This window comes from Jaculus jaculus, chromosome 22 (assembly GCF_020740685.1).
Source record: "Jaculus jaculus isolate mJacJac1 chromosome 22, mJacJac1.mat.Y.cur, whole genome shotgun sequence".
NCBI classification, from domain to species: domain Eukaryota; kingdom Metazoa; phylum Chordata; class Mammalia; order Rodentia; family Dipodidae; genus Jaculus; species Jaculus jaculus.
This window is the reverse complement of record NC_059123.1, coordinates 7,613,404-7,629,362: the sequence shown is the minus strand read 5'-3', so window position 1 is coordinate 7,629,362 and position 15,959 is coordinate 7,613,404. Positions and strand designations below refer to the sequence as shown.

The 15,959-nt window shown below is 44.7% G+C and overlaps 1 protein-coding gene across 1 annotated transcript; it reads left to right on the top strand.

Moving 5' to 3' along the window:
- Positions 1–3,090: 3,090 nt before the first annotated feature.
- On the top strand, positions 3,091–3,616 carry LOC123456424 (60S ribosomal protein L23a-like). The gene has a single exon (XM_045139540.1). It carries the CDS (start codon positions 3,091–3,093, stop codon positions 3,559–3,561), a length of 471 nt encoding a protein of 156 aa, XP_044995475.1. The 3' UTR covers positions 3,562–3,616.
- The last annotated feature ends 12,343 nt before the right edge of the window (positions 3,617–15,959 follow it).

Sequence of the window (15,959 nt, the reverse complement as noted above, 5' to 3'; positions counted from 1 at the left end):
TGTCCTGCAAAGCTCTTTCTCCTTTTTGCCCCTCATGGTTCTACACTGGCCTTCAGTGACTGGATAGATGTGTGGTTGTGACAGACATTTAGACCCTCTTGCAGTGACAATCCTTTATTTTTCCTTTCTGATAGGCTTTGAGGGAGATCTGAAGCAGTATTCCATGCCAGGAATTCCTCAACTTAAACACAAAGCCAGGCTGAGAGTCGACAAGGGTCGTTAATATTAATGGGACTCGTTTTTTAGAAAGACCAAGGTGAGGCGGCCACATTCTTTGACTGCTAATCACTTCCTGCGTTTGCACTGGTAAAAAGAAATGCAATGCCAAATAGTATTTGTTCAGAGAACTCCTCTGCTTTTACTAAGTAACGTATACCAATGAATTAGGGGGCACTTGGGGGCTCACAGAGCCAACTGCCTGACAAGTTCACCTCATATACACCTACCACGAGGCTAATTGTTTTAAAAATATGTATGTATGTATTTACTTATTATTGTCAAAGAGAGGAGAGAGAGAGAGAGAGAGAGAGAAAGAGAGAGAGAGTGTGTGTGTGCACGCACACACACGCTTCAGGAACTCTTGCCACTACAAATAAACTCTATGTCCCCACTTTGTGCATCTGGCTTTATGTGTGAACTGGGGAATCTAACCTAAGCTGGCTGACTTTGCTATCAAGTGGCTTTTAGTCACAGCCATCACCCAGCCTCTCAAGTTTACATTTTAATTTTTATTTTTAGACAGAGTGAAAGAGACAGAGAGAATTGGTGTGCAGGGACCTCATTGAGCCACTGAAATTGAACTCCAGACGCTTGCGCCTCCTGGTGGGCATGTGCGACCTTGCGTGTGCCTCGCCTTTGTGTGTCTGGCCTACTACGTGGGATCTGGAGAGTGGAACATGGGTCCTTAGGCTTCGCAAGCAAGTGCCTTAAGCACTGAGCCATCTCTTCAGCCCCTAATTTTTCTTTTAAAGTATAAGCCGTGCCAGGCGTAGCGTCACAAGCCTTTAATCCCAGTACTCGGGAGGCAGAGGCAGGAGGATCACCGTGAGTTTGTGGCCATCCTGAGACTACATAGTGAATTCCAGGTCAGCCTGGGCTAGAGCGAGACTTTACATCAAAAAACTACATACACACACACACACACACACACACACAAGATTTCAAAACAGCTCCATAAGACACACTTGTGCATGGTATTTTATAAAAGGTTTCGGATTCATGTTTCCCCTCCAACACGTCCACCTCACGAGCCTTATCTTGACTGCTGCCTGGGGCCACGGCTGCCATGCTGCACAGAGAACTGCATTTCCCGTTGACAGAGAGATCTGTTGTACTCATGCCTAGAATCTTTCTCGTCTTACTGCAATCACATTCAAAGGGCAGCCTCTCTCCCCGCCCCCAGAAAAAACATTAATAAGAACAGGACTGTAGAGAAGCATTTAGCCAAGTGACCAGATAATATCTCCAGTTAATGGGATAAGCAGACACCATGTACCTCTTATTGTGAAAAATCTGAGAAGAATGCAACATCCTGTGTGTGGTATTTTTTTTTTTTTGCCAAATATATATATAACCTAAATCTAATCATTAGGAAATACTGGACATGAATTGAAGGCTATTCTACAAAATAATTGGCCTGCCTTTTCTAAAATATCAAGATGATAAAAGACAAGGACAAATTAAGGAAACTGACGGGAGGCTAGAGAAACATAACGTGTGATCTCAATTCGATCTTGACCACGAAAGAATAAGTACAAGGGAATCACTAAGGCAATAGCGTCATGAAAATGTTGAGTTTCTTGGTTTCGGTCACTGCATCTTAACACACAGATACTGAGGTATGTAAGAGCAAAGGAGCTTGGGCAGGTCTGCAGTTAGGATACAGTAAAGTACACCCCACTCTGTTGCTCTCTGAATGCACTAAAGCCAAGTAGGTGAGGGTTCTCAGAGCAACCGTACAGGGAATTTCAGAGGGAAGTGGTCACGGGAGCTCAGGAAAGGCACACAGATCTATCTCCAAGAGCCACTGAGCTTGGGTAAGTTTCCCCTTTATTTTATTTTATTTTATTTCTTGCAAGTAGAGAGAGAGAGGAGATCAACAGAGAGAGAATGGGCACACCAGGACCTCGAGCCACTGCAAACGAACTCCAGATGCATGCGCCCCCTTACGTGGTACTAGGGAATTGAACCTTGACCCTTTGGCTTTGCAGGCAAGCGCCTTAACCACTAAGAAATCTCTCCAGTCTGAGTTTCCCCTTTTTACTTGGGAGTCTCCCCACGTGGACTCTACTGTAGTTACCTTCTCCTTGCTGAGAGATATCACCTGGATGCTGCTGGGAGGAAAGTTTCATTAGTTATAGTTTACAGTCTCTGGGGAAAACATAATGAAGGCAGGGGACAGCGCGGCATGGGCAGAGGCTGGACGTCACTTCTGTCACAGCAGGTGGACAGCAGCAGCAGCAGGAGAGTGAGCTGAGCCCTGGCAAGGAGGAGCTGGCCAGAATACACTAAACCTGCCCTCAACAACACACTCCTCCAGCAAGGTGCCACCTCCCAAACGGTGAGTTAAAGCCCAAACATTCACAAGAAATGAGCTCATGGAGAGCACCTGACTCAAACAACCACAGGATCAAAGGCCAAAGGCTTGAAATCCAGAAGTATTGTACCAGGCACGATGGAAATTGCTCAAAGTGAGCCCCATCTTTCTGGTCTGAAGAGCAGGTGAGGGGTCTTCTATGGGCCGGGGGGGGGTAGGAGAAATCCCCTAGGAATTCATTCTCTCTCTCTTGCCTCAGCCCTCCAGTCATCTCACAGTGGTTCTAAATAAAGCCAACATGGGGCTGGAGAGATGGCTTAGCGGTTAAGTGCTTGCCTGTGAAGCCTAAGGACCCCGGTTCGAGGCTCGGTTCCCCAGGTCCCACGTTAGCCAGATGCACAGGGGGGCGCACGCGTCTGGAGTTTGTTTGCAGAGGCTGGAAGCCCTGGCGCGCCCATTCTCTCTCTCTCCCTCTATCTGTCTTTCTCTCTGTGTCTGTCGCTCTCAAATAAAAAAAAAAAAATTAAAAATAAATAAATAGCCTTTTCGCCAAGATGGCGCCGAAAGCGAAGAAGGAAGCTCCTGCCCCTCCCAAAGCTGAAGCCAAAGCAAAGGCCCTGAAAGCCAAGAAGGCCGTGCTGAAAGGCGTTCACAGCCACAAAAAGAAAAAGATCCGCACGTCACCCACCTTTCGGCGACCCAAGACATTGCGCCTCCGGAGGCAGCCTAAATACCCTCGGAAGAGCGCCCCCAGGAGAAACAAGCTTGACCACTATGCCATCATCAAGTTCCCCCTGACCACTGAGTCGGCCATGAAGAAGATAGAAGACAACAACACCCTAGTGTTCATTGTGGATGTTAAGGCTAACATGCATCAGATCAAACAGGCTGTGAAGAAACTCTATGACATTGATGTGGCCAAAGTCAACACCCTGATCAGGCCTGATGGAGAGAAGAAGGCCTATGTTCGGCTGGCTCCCGATTATGATGCTTTGGATGTTGCCAATAAAATTGGGATCATCTAAACTGGATCCAGCTGGTTAATTCTAAATACACCTTTTTTTTCACTATAAAAAAAAATAAATAAAATAAATAAATAAATAAAGCCAACATGGCTGGGTGAACGCCCAACGCTCGAGGGGACAGGAGTCCTTCACTCTGACCTGGGAGTGAGGGCGACCCTGATACTCCTTTCGCTCAGTCCTCTCCCCTCTCCCTGCCTGTGGAGGAAAGTGCATAACGAACGACAGGTTCACAATGTCCTCCTCTGTGTGTGAACCCCTTGACTCGTGTTTGCACAGCACACCAAAGGCCCCGAGAACCGAACCAACCCACAGGATGGACACGCTGACCACTGCAGGCTGCACACAGGACACATTCCTGAAGCACAGGCGTTGACGTTAGAACCACGGCCAGCCAAAGGCGGGTAGACGCCACCTAAACCTAAGCTAGCCCGTTCCTGCTCAGCCAACAACCAAAAGTTTCCTATAGGATTTAACAAGACCTGGGGTCCCATAGCATCATACCCAAATGTCCAGGCTCCAATCCATAGTTATTCAACGTACAAAGACCCAGGAAAATCTTGACACTTTACAAAGAAAAGCAATCAACATAGATGCTGAGCTCAGACAAACACTTTAAAGCTATTAAAATCCTCCTCCTCCTCCATGCGGCAAGAGAGATGGCTTAGTGGTTAAGGTGCTTGCCTGCAAAGTCTAAGGACCCCTGTTCAACTCTCCAGGTCCCACGTAAGCCAGATGCAAGATTACACAAGGTCGCCTATGTGTACTAGGTAGCACACGCATCTGGAGTTCAGATATAGTAGCTAGAGGCTCTGGTGCACCAATTCTCTCTCTCTCTCTCTCACACACACACTTCCACTCTCGCATTAAAAAAAAAATCCCCCTCCTATAAGTAAGTGTGAAATAAGTGAAAAGGTAGGAAATCTCTGAAAGAAACAAAGAAAATTTTAGAACTGGGAAAAATACAATAACAGACAAAATTTATTGCATGGGCTCACAAAATGAAATTGTATACTGAGTGATAAATTTACCTGATCTGACTAATGAAGACTTAAAATATTTTTGCTTATTTTTATTTATTTGAGAGCAACGGACAGGGAGAGAGAGAGAGAAAGAGAGAGAATAGGCACGCCAGGGCCTCCAGCCACTGCAAACGAACTCCAGATGTGTGCGCCTCCTTGTGCATCTTGCTTACGTGGGTCCTGGGGAATTGAGCCTTGAATCAGGGTTCTTAGGTTTCACAGGCAAGAACTTAATAGCTAAATCAAGATTTAAAATATTTTTTTTTTATTTGCAAGGAGAAGGAGACCTAGAGAGAGAGAGAGAGAGAGAGAGAGAGAGAGAGAGAGAGAGAGAGAAGGAATAGGTTCACAGGACCTTCTACTGCTGCATATGAACTCCAGAGACATGTACCACTTTGTGCATCTGGCTTTAGATGGGTAGTGGGGAATTGAACCCTGGCCATGAGCCTTTGCATGCAAGTGCCCTTAACTGCTGAGCCATCTCTCCAGTCCACAAAGGAGATTTACAAATATATATATGTTCACAAAGCCTAAAGGGTTTGTAGAGCAAAAGCAAAGTCCTAACATCGGTGTACCTGGAGTTGCAAAAGGGTACAAGAAAGACAGTCATTCAGGAAGATATTTGAAAATTTATATGGTTACAAAGTTCCTAAAATTGGCCATTTGAAAATCCAAGAGGTTCAGTAAAACCCAAAGAGAATAAATTTAGAAAGACATACATCCAGATTATACCACAAACTACTGAAAACGAAGATGCTTTTCAGTTTAATTCTAATTTACACAAAAATTAAATGAGCCAGGTGTGGTAACATACGCCTTCAATACCAGCACCCAGAAGACAAAGGGAGGAGGATCACTGTGAGTTCAAGGCCAGCCTGGGCAACAGAGTAAATTCCAGGTCATCCTGGGCTACAATGAGTTCTTATCTCAAAAATACAACAACAAAAAAAATTTTTTGGCACAATGGGTAAAGGCATTTGCTTGCAAAAAATGCTAGTCCAGATTCAATTCCCACATAAAGCCATATGCACAAAGTGGTACATCTGTCTGGAGTTTGTTTGCAGTGGCAAGAGGCCCTGGTGTGTCCAACACACACATACACATTCTTTCTCTCTCTCTCTCATCTCATAAATATTTTTTTTTAATTAAGTGAAAGCAGAGAAAAGACACAGAAGTGGTGATTCAATGACTTCATACTTCTCATGAGAAATCCCAAGGGCCGGGAAGGCAGTGAAACACTTCATAGCTTGCAACCCAGAGCTCTGCATCCACATAAAATACACTTTGGGAATGCAGCGAGATGAAGACGTTCTCCCAAGGAGAAAGACTGAGAGGACACATCGTCATCAGAACTGCTCTAAAAAGTGCCAGAGGGCTGGAGAGATGGCTTAGCGGTTAAACGCTTGCCTGTGAAGCCTAATGACCCCGGTTCAAGGCTCGGTTCCCCGGGTCCCACGTTAGCCAGATGCACAAGGGGGCGCACGCATCTGGAGTTCGTTTGCAGAGGCTGGAAGCCCTGGCACGCCCATTCTCTCTCTCTCCCTCTATCTGTCTTTCTCCCTGTGTCTGTCGCTCTCAAATAAATAAATAAAAAATGAACAAAAAATATTAAAAAAAAAAAGTGCCAGAGTTGTCCAGACGAAAGCGAAGCAGTGAGTGGAAATTCCTGTAAATGAGCCAGGGAGAGGCAGGCCCTGTGGGAGAGAAGAGAGCCCTGCGCATGGACGGAGACTCGCTGTCACTACGGAGCAGTTTCTCCGCCAGCCTATATATATGTCCACTCAATACCATTCCAATGAAATCTCAGCAGGATTTTTTGTTGTTGTTGTTGATATTAAAAGCTGAATCTTTGGGCTAGAAAGATGGCTTAGCGGTTAAGGTGCTTGCCTGTGAAGCCTAACGACCCAGGTTCAATTCCTCAGCACTCATGTAAGCCAGATATACAAAGTGGCCCATGCATTTGCTTGTTTGCAGTGACTGGATTCTCTCTCTGTGTCTCTCTAATAAATAAATAAAATAAAAATAAAAAATATATTTTAAATAAACTGAAACTAAAAATGTATGTGACTCTTAGGAGATTAATTGCCCAGAGCAATCTTAAAAGGAATAAAGTTAGAAGATTCACAGTACACGGTTTAATCCATAAAACTATAATATTCTAGACAAAATTGGCAGACACATAGATCAACAGATGAGAAAGTAAAAACCCTAAAATAGATTCACACAAGTATGACTGGTTGATTTTGAATCAAAATGAAAAAGCAATTCACCAGAGCAGGGCATTCCTTTCATGAGCAATTGAAAAACTGCTGGATATTCAGCTTTCTTAAAAAGCTTTTTCTTTCTTTTTAGTTTAATGATATTTTACATAAAAAGGAAAGTAATCATAGGCTCAAAGTTTAGAAAACTTTTAGGAGAAAGCATGATAAAAAACCTTCAGAAGTTTGTACCAAGGAAGTGTTCCTCAGTAAAGCAGCCAGATCACAAGCCATCAAAAATGATACTGTGAGGATGGAAAGATGGCTCAGTGGTTAAGGTGTTTGCCTGAGAAGTTTAAGGACCCAGGTTCAATTCCCCAGTATCCACATAAGCCAGGTGCTCAAGGTGGCACATGCATTTGGAGCTTGTTTTCAGTGGCTGGAGGCCCTGGCACACCCATTTTTCTCTCTCTGTGTCTCCATCTTTCCCTCTCTCTATCTGCCTTTTTCTCTCTCTCTCTTTCCAATATGTGTGTGTGTGTGTGTGTGTATACATCCATATATATATATATATATATATATATATATATGTTATATATATATATATATATATATATATATATGTTGACTTCATCAATTAGTTACATATCCAACAAAAGGATTATATATTGGAAGAAAACCCTTAATCAATACTGAAGACATGAATGATTCATTTGAAAGATGAGTACAGGATCGAACACTTCACCAATGAGGATCCTGAGATGCAAATGTGAAAAATACCCGATGCCACTGTCTTTGCAAAATGCAAATTAAAACCACAATGTGGGACCACTGCACACGTATTAGAATGTGTGTGTGTGTGCTTGTGCATATGCACATGTGTGGGTGTGCACACACATGTGTACATGTGTACGGAGGCCAGAAGACAACCTCAGGTACCATCCTGAGGAACAGCACCCACCTTTCTTGTTTTCTTGGGGTCCCTGACTGGCTAGAAACTCGGCAATCAGGCTACACTGACTCTCATAGTTGCAGGGTGTTGCTGGTGGGAATTCAGAGAGGTGGAGCTGTTTAGAACATAGTTTGGTAGCTTCTTACAAATTATTTATTTATTTTTAGATTTGTACTATTTATTTATTTTTTATTTCTCTCTTTTTTTTTTTTTGGTTTTTTGAGGTAGGGTCTCACTCTAGCCCAGGCTGACCTGGAATTCACTATGGAGTATCAGGGTGGCCTTGAACTCACGTTGATCCTCTTACCTCTGCCTCCCGAGTGCTGGGATTAAAGGTGTGCACCACCATGCCCAGCTGTTTTTTTAAAAAATATTTTGGGGCTGGAGAGATGGATGAGTGGCTAAGCGCTTGCCTGCGAAGTCTAAGGACCCTAGTTCGAGGCTCGATTCCCCAGGACCCACGTTAGCCAGATGCACAAGGGGGCGCACGCGTCTGGAGTTCGTTTGCAGAGGCTGGAAGCCCTGGCTCGCCCATTCTCTCTCTTTCTTTCTGTCTCTGTCTGTTTCTCTCAAATAAATAAATAAACAAACAAAAATTTAAAAAAATATATTTTGTATATTTGAAAGAGAGAGAGGGTGAGAAAGAGGGAAAGAAAGAAAGAAAGAAAGAAAGAAAGAAAGAAAGAAAGAAAGAAAGAAAGAAAGAAAGAAAGAAAGAAAGAAAGAAAGAGAGAGAAAGAATGGGCACACCAGGGCCTCCAACCACTGCAAACAAACTCCAGAGGCCTGTCCCACCATGTACATCTGTCTTGTATGAGTCCTGGGGAACTGAACCTGGGTTCTTGGGTTTTGCGGGCAAGTGTCTTCACAACTAAGCTATCTCTCCAGCCCAGCTTCTTACAAATTTAAATACACACTTACCATGGAACCTAGTAACCCCACTCCTGGGTATGGATCCTGAAGAAACACTCACAGGAAACTCTTCATGCAACTGCCTCGAGTCATGACTGTCAGAAGTGGACACTGGTCATTTCCTGGGCCATCACCGTGAGTGAGCCTCGGTATGTCCACATCCCACGGTACAACTTGGCAACTGTATCATGCAGCACATGGCTCATACATGGAACATGAGTAACTCAAAAGTATGGCACCCAGGGGGGGAGAAAAACAAATTCAAAAGGTTAAATTCTGCATGTTTGCATTGATAGGGTATTCTGGAAAAAATAAAACTATACAGAAAAAATAAAAGATAACAGATCTGTGATAAGCAGGGCTCAGAGGTGGGGAGGGGGGTTGGTGAGGGAGTGTTGGGGTGATTTGGGGTGATGTGTGTGTTGTCTCACACATCTCTGCACGCGTGCTTCTCTACACAGGAGCCAGCTTTACCAAAGGTACATCCTGAAATTTATGAATAATTTCACCATCAGAACCAGAGTAAAGGAGCCTGGTGACTACACTCTCAAGTAGATCAGGGGAAAGAAAAAAAAAAAAAAAAAAATATATATATATATATACATATATATATATATATATATGCATGAAGGTAGGTAGGTAGGACAGACAAGCCAGGCCTAGGGTGCATGCCTGTAATCTCAGCTGCCTAGGAGGATGACAAATTCAAAACCTGGTGGAGCTACAGAGTGAGTTTCAAGGTCAGCCTGGCAACTTAATGAGACTCCGTCTTAAACAGTGAAAAATAAATAACTAAAAAAAAATAAATAAATAATAAATAAATAAATAAAAAGAGCGTGGTACTTAGCTCAGTGGTAGAGCACTTGCCTGGCATAGCATGCCTGGAACCCTCGATTCAATACCCAGTACTAAACAAAAACCCCCCGGACAAAGAGATTGAAAAAGCCAGTGAAGAACAAGGTATGCTGTCACCGAATCAACGCGGCAGGTGCAGGAATTTTATGCACCTTCTCTGAAAGGCTGAAATCATCGTGTCAAGTAAAAAGTTGCCATAAGTACATGTGAAACTATATTTCCGCTCAAACTTTTTTAAAAAATATTTTCGGGAATCTACTAACGCACGTGCCGGGCTAAACCCTGTCATTGCTCACGGCCAAGAATCTCTCTTCGGCTGCGAAGCTTCCAAACTTCCGCTCAGTGATCTGGGAAAGGTAGTTGACCACACGGGGCCTAAATGAGTCTACTGTCGGGAAGAACCAGGGCGGGGCTGATCAAGGGGGAACTGTTAGGCCAAGTAAAGGCTCTTCTTTTTAATCTTTTTTTTCATGAGAGAGAGGGAGCACGAGGGAGAGAGAGAAAGAGAGAGGGAGAGAGGATTTGGTGCATCGGGGCCTCTAGGCACTGCAGTTGAACTTCAGATGTATGCGCCACCTGTCTGTGCACATGTGTGACCTTGAATACTTGTGTCATTTTGTGCATGAGGCTTATGTGGGACCTGGAAAGTCGAACATGGGTCCTTAGGTTTAGCAGGCAAGAGCCCTAACTGCTGAGCCATCTCTCCAGCCCAGGCTCTTTAAAATATATATATATATATATATATATATATATATATATATATATATATATATAATTTTTTAAAAAATATACTTTAAGGGCTTGGAGGGATAGCTTAGTGGTTAAGTGCTTGCCTGTGAAGCCTAAGGACCCTGGTTTGAGGCTCAATTTCCCAGGACCCACATAAGCCAGATGCACAAGGGGGCACGTGTATCTGGAGTTGGTTTGCAGGGGCTGGAGGCCCTGGTATACCCATTCTCTCTCTCTCTCCCTCTCTCTCTCTCTCTCTCTCTCTCTCTCTCTCTCTCTGTATCTCAAATAAATAACTAAATAAAATATTGGTTATTAAAAAAAGAAACCAAGCCAATTAATCCCAGAACTCAAGAGGCAGAGGTAGGAGGATGGCCGTAAGTTCGAGACCATGCTAAAACTATAGAGTGAATTCCAGGTCAGCCTGGGCTAGAGTGAGAGCCTACCTTGAAAAGCCAAAGAAAAGAAGAAGAGGAGGAGGAGGAGGAAGAGGAGGAGGGAGGGCTGGAGAGATAGCTTAGTGGTTAAGGCCTTTGCCTGCGAAGCCAAAGGACACAGGTTCAATTCCCCAGGACACACATAAGCCAGATGCACAAGGGGCACGTGCATCTGGAGTTCATCTGCAGTGGCTAGAGGCCCTGGCGTGCCCATTCTGTCTGTCTATCTCTCTCTGCTTACAAATAAATTAATTAATTTTAAAAAGGAAAGAAAAAGAAACCAGAAAGGATTAAGAGGCAACTAAGGACTTGGGGCTTAAAGAGAAATCATACGTGTAACAGAGCGAGAAAGCACCCAAAAGCAGGGTAGGGAAGGGAGGGCCCAGACAAGAAGAGACTGCCCCTCCCCTCTGCTTCCAGCTTTCCAAGAGAATTACACAGTGCACACGTGCCGGGCCCATTTACATGGGTCACGCGTCCAATTAGGATGAGCCTTGACATCAGGCTCAAGTGTGTAAGGGGGAGACCTGATTGGGTCATGGACTCAAGGGGCTGACCCATGGCAGCCTATGCGGGTGTGCCAAGGTAAGGAAGAAGCAGTAACTTGCTGCCAGGGAGTGTTGGGTGAAACTGGATCAGACACAGGTTCTGGTCCTGCCAGGACAGGCTAGGTGACATCCGTGTTCTCCTTGGGCCTTTGTCCCTGGCTGACTGTCTGTAAACAGCTCTTGCTCCTGCTTGCCCTTCACTATGAGCCAGAGTCTCCGCGAAGGTTGAGAGGGGTCTTTGCCTTAAGGGGGTTCCATCCCTATGCTCACAAGTTTGGGTCTAGAGGAAAAGGCTCATATGTAAACAGGTAACTGTGACAGACTGAAAACGTCCTTCCACAGTCTCTTCATCTGTGAACTGGGGCCAGGAATGGACCGCACTTCCCAGAGAACCCACCCCAGCTACTAAAGTGTTAAGCACACAGTGGTCATGCCACAAACACAACTGCTAACGAAATTACACCTGTGTGCCAAGTACAGTGTTGTGAGCTGGCCTTATCTATTTTCTAAGGTCGTTTGAACTGAAGTGATTTTGTTCCAGCCACCCGGTGAGTCAGGGATTCTTGAACAGCCAAATTCTGAAGTCTGTATGCCCAGATCTCCCAGCAGGAAATCTGATTTTTCAAATGAAATGAATTGTATCCTTTAGATTTCGTCATCTGTTTCTCATCTGCCTTTGAGACCGTTGTCACAATGGATGTCGGCAGAAAACAAGCCCGTCTTCTGCTCAGTCATGAGGCATGCACAGAGCAGGTGGGGACATGGCCCCATGAGCCGCTTTACAACCCTGGCCTCTAGAACCGTGGCCAGCGCTCACAGCTTGGATGCTTCCCCTCCCGACAGACATGCACATTTATTGGCGTTCAATGAAATCTCTTCCGCAGCAAGATGAAATATGAATATTATATGCTCCCAGAATAATAGCTACAGTGAGAGGGCGGACTAGAAAATAGGATTCAAGATTCTCAACACCCGGAGGACTTGGGAAAACAAGGCATGACCTGGTGCTTTTCTGACTCTGTGATAATCTTGCAAAGCATAGGAATGAGAGCTGCAAACCAGAGTCTGCTCTCAAACAGCCAGAACAATATGGCTTCCCCTAAATGCCAGGATAGATGTATATAAATTTGTGGGAGAGAGAGAGAGAAAGAAAGAGACTACGGGTATGCCTGGGCCTCCTGCTATTACAAATGAACTCCAGACACATGTGCCACTTCGTGCATCTAAATCTGGGCCAGCAGGCTTTGTAAACCAGTGCCTTTAATCACTGAGCCATCTCCCATGCCCAGCTTTGTTTTTTGTTGGTGTTGTTCTGTTTTATCTTTCAAGGTAGGCTCTCACTCTAGCCTATGCTCACCTGGAATCCACTATGTAGTCTCAGGGTGGCCTCAAACTCATGGTGATCCTCCTGCCTCTGCCTCCCGTTAGTCTGTGTGGTGTGTGCGTGCACATGCATAGGGGTCTGTGTGTCTCACGTACACACATGTGGAGGCCAAAGGAAGATATTAAACATCTTCCTCAATTGGTCTCCACCTTAAATTTCTTTTATTTTATTTTAAATTATTTATTTGAGAAAGAGGCAGAGAGGGAAAGAGAGAGAGAGATTGGGTGCTGCAGGGCCTCCAGCCACTGCAAATGAACTCCAGATGCATATGCCACCCTGTGCATCTGGCTTATGTGGGTCCCAGGGAATCAAACCAGGATCCTTTGGCTATGCATGCAAGTGCCTTAACCACTAAGCCATCTCTGCAGCATTCTACCGTATGTTTTGAAACAGGATTTCTCACAGAACCTGATGTGGCTAGATTCACTAGCCAGCAAGCATAGTGACCCTTCTGCCTGTTTCAGCAGAACTCGGGTTTTAGGCACACACAACCACACTTGTTTTTACATGGATGTTGGGAGTACAAACTCTGGTTCTCAAGCCTGCACAGCAAACACTTTATTGACTGAGCCATCTCCCCAGCCCCAATGCCCAATTTTCATAGCTTCAGAAATTGTACTTCAAAATGATGCAGTCCAGCTGGGCATGGTGGCACACACCTTTAATCCCAGCACTTGAAAGGTAGAGGTAGGAGGATCACTATGAGTTAGAGGCCACCCTGAGACTACAGAGTGAATTCCAGGTCAGCCTGGGCTAGAGGGAGACCCTACCTTGAAAAAAATCGAAAAAAAAAAAAGATGCGGTTTTCTTACACCCAGCCACACAAGCAGTCACATTTCATGTTCAGTTAGGACAGCTCTTTGCCCTTTGTAATTTCCACATTACCACCCTGCAAGAGTCTTACTCATTCCTATTTGTAAAAATGGGCTATTTTGGGCATATTCTGAAACTTATCTAAGAAGTCATAATAGATGACAACAAAGAGAAAAAGCTGGAACCAGGTGTGGTGACACACACCTTTAATCCCAGCACACTTGGGAGGCAGAGGCAGGAGGATCACTGTGAGTTCAAAGCCACTCTGAGACTACATAGTGAATTCCAGGTCAGCTTGGCCTATAGCTAGTCCCTATCTTGAAAAAACAAAGACAAACAAACAACTAAACTAAACTAAAACTAAATATACAACAAAAAAAGAAAAGTGCCTAAAAATTAACCTCATGAAGATTGTGAGAGATGGCTTAGCTGTTAAGGTGCCTACTTGCAAAGCCCAAGGACCCATGTTTGACTCTCCAGATCCCACATAAGCCAGATGCACAAAGGTGAGGCAAGTGCAAGATCGCATGTGCACACTAGGTGGCGCAAGCTTCTGGAGTTCGATTGTAATTGCTGAGGCCCTGGTGTGCCAATTCTCTGTGTGTGTGTGTGTGTGTGTGTGTGTGTGTGTGTCTCTCTGTGTGTCTATGTATCTTGCTCTCTCTAAAAAAAATAAATAAATAAATTTTTTTAAAGTCTGGGAAAGACTGCTATGAACAGTATAAAATATTACTGCAGAAAATTAAAGAAAAACAAAATAGCTCAAGGTTGCAGTCAGTCGTGGCAGGAAGGCATGGTGGTGGCATCAGGCAGTAGAAAGAGACCCCAGCCCGAGGGACGGTGCCACCTCTAGCTGGGGGTGGGGGATGTCTTCTCACCTCAATTTAACATCATCTAGAAAGTTCCTCACAGACATTCCCAGAGATTTGCTTCCATGGGGATTCTGAATTTCATCAAGTTGACAACCGAGAATGAACCATCACAGCCGGAAAAGGAAAGTTTGCTGGAAGAACAAAGATCCTAAACACTAGAGTCTGCCTCCAGGAGCCAGAATGGTTTGATTTCATTTGTTTGCATTTAAGCTGGATGGCATATCATTCCCAGGCTTCACACCCTCTCAACTGCTCTATGGTAAAACCCGAAAGGTACCAGATGGCTCCAGCGCCTTCCGGCGGAGACCCTCACCCGCCTCAGTCAACGGCACTCTGGGGCCCTCTCTTGGCTCTCCGCTCCAGCCACTTTGATTTTCCTCAGTTCTTTTTACATGGTAGGTAAAAATTGCCTCAGAGCATCATACCCTTCCCCAAGTTCTTCCCTGACACTCACGATGGAACCCCTCGGGCTACATGATCGCCTCAGAGCTCCACACTGACTGACCTCAGGTGAACGACCTGTGTAAATAAAGCTACAATCATCTCAGGTTTCTGTGCTAAATTCCTGACTTTCCCAAGTAGATCAGCTTCCTCACTCAGCACATATGTACATCTGTATACCTCCATTATGCAATTTTTTTTAAGGAGATTTTGGGTTTTTTCCTTTTATTTATTTAAGATTTATTTATTTATTTGAGGCAGAGAGAGGGAGAGAGAAATAAAGAGAGAGAGAGTGAGAATGGGCACACCAGGGCCTCTAGCCACTGCAAACAAACTCCAGACACATGTGCCACCACGTGCATCTGGCTTATGTGGGACCTGGATAATCGAACCTGGGTCCTTAGGCTTCTCAGGCTTGCGCGTTAACCACTAAGCCATCTCTCTAGCCCTGATTTATTTGTTTGTTTGTTTATTTATTTATAAGAGAGAGAGAGCAAGGGAGAGAATGGGCGCGTCAGAGCCTCCAGCCACTGCAAACTAACTCCAGATGCAGGCGCCCCTTGTGCATCTGCCTTACGTGGGACCTGGGGAATCAAACCTGGGTCCTTTGGCTTCACAGGCAAATGCCTTAACCCGCTAAGCCACCTCCCCAGCCCTGCCATTTTCTTATAATTATGTAAATAATTATGCCATGAAGGCGGTCCCTGTTTAATCTCTGCCCCTCCTGTTAGAATGTAAGCTCTGTAAGACCCGACACTGTCTTGAACTCACGTCTGCTCCAGACCCAGCACCCGCCCCAACGCCTGACGCAATGACTGCACTCAGCCTCCACCCAATAAATGAGCCAATTTGGTGAGGCTGAAAAAATTTGGTTTGGCTGGGTTGCTGCTGAAACTTCCTCACGACAGATGGAGACATTGCTAGCAGTTGAAAATACAAAGATAACATGGTGAATAGAACGTAATGTTCCATGCAAGTAATGTCTGTCAAGAAAGAAAAAAAAAAGGACAAAATATCAAAAACATGTTCCGTTTTCTTAAGTGAAGATAGATTTCCACATAGGTGTGGCGAGCTGATGAATCTCAAAGTACAAAAGTCTTCGCTGTCTCTGGTGATGATGTTTTGCTAAGATGTCTGTCCCATATTGGAGCAGAAAAAATGTTTAAAAAAAGAGGAAAAAAATATTGCCTACAGAACCCTGAGATAAGTTTAGCTTTATTTGCACAGGTTGTGCACCT

Coding starts and splice junctions, on each gene's coding strand:
- LOC123456424 (XM_045139540.1), top strand. CDS start 3,091: ATGGCGCCGAAAGCGAAGAAGGAAGCTCCTGCCCCTCCCAAAGCTGAA.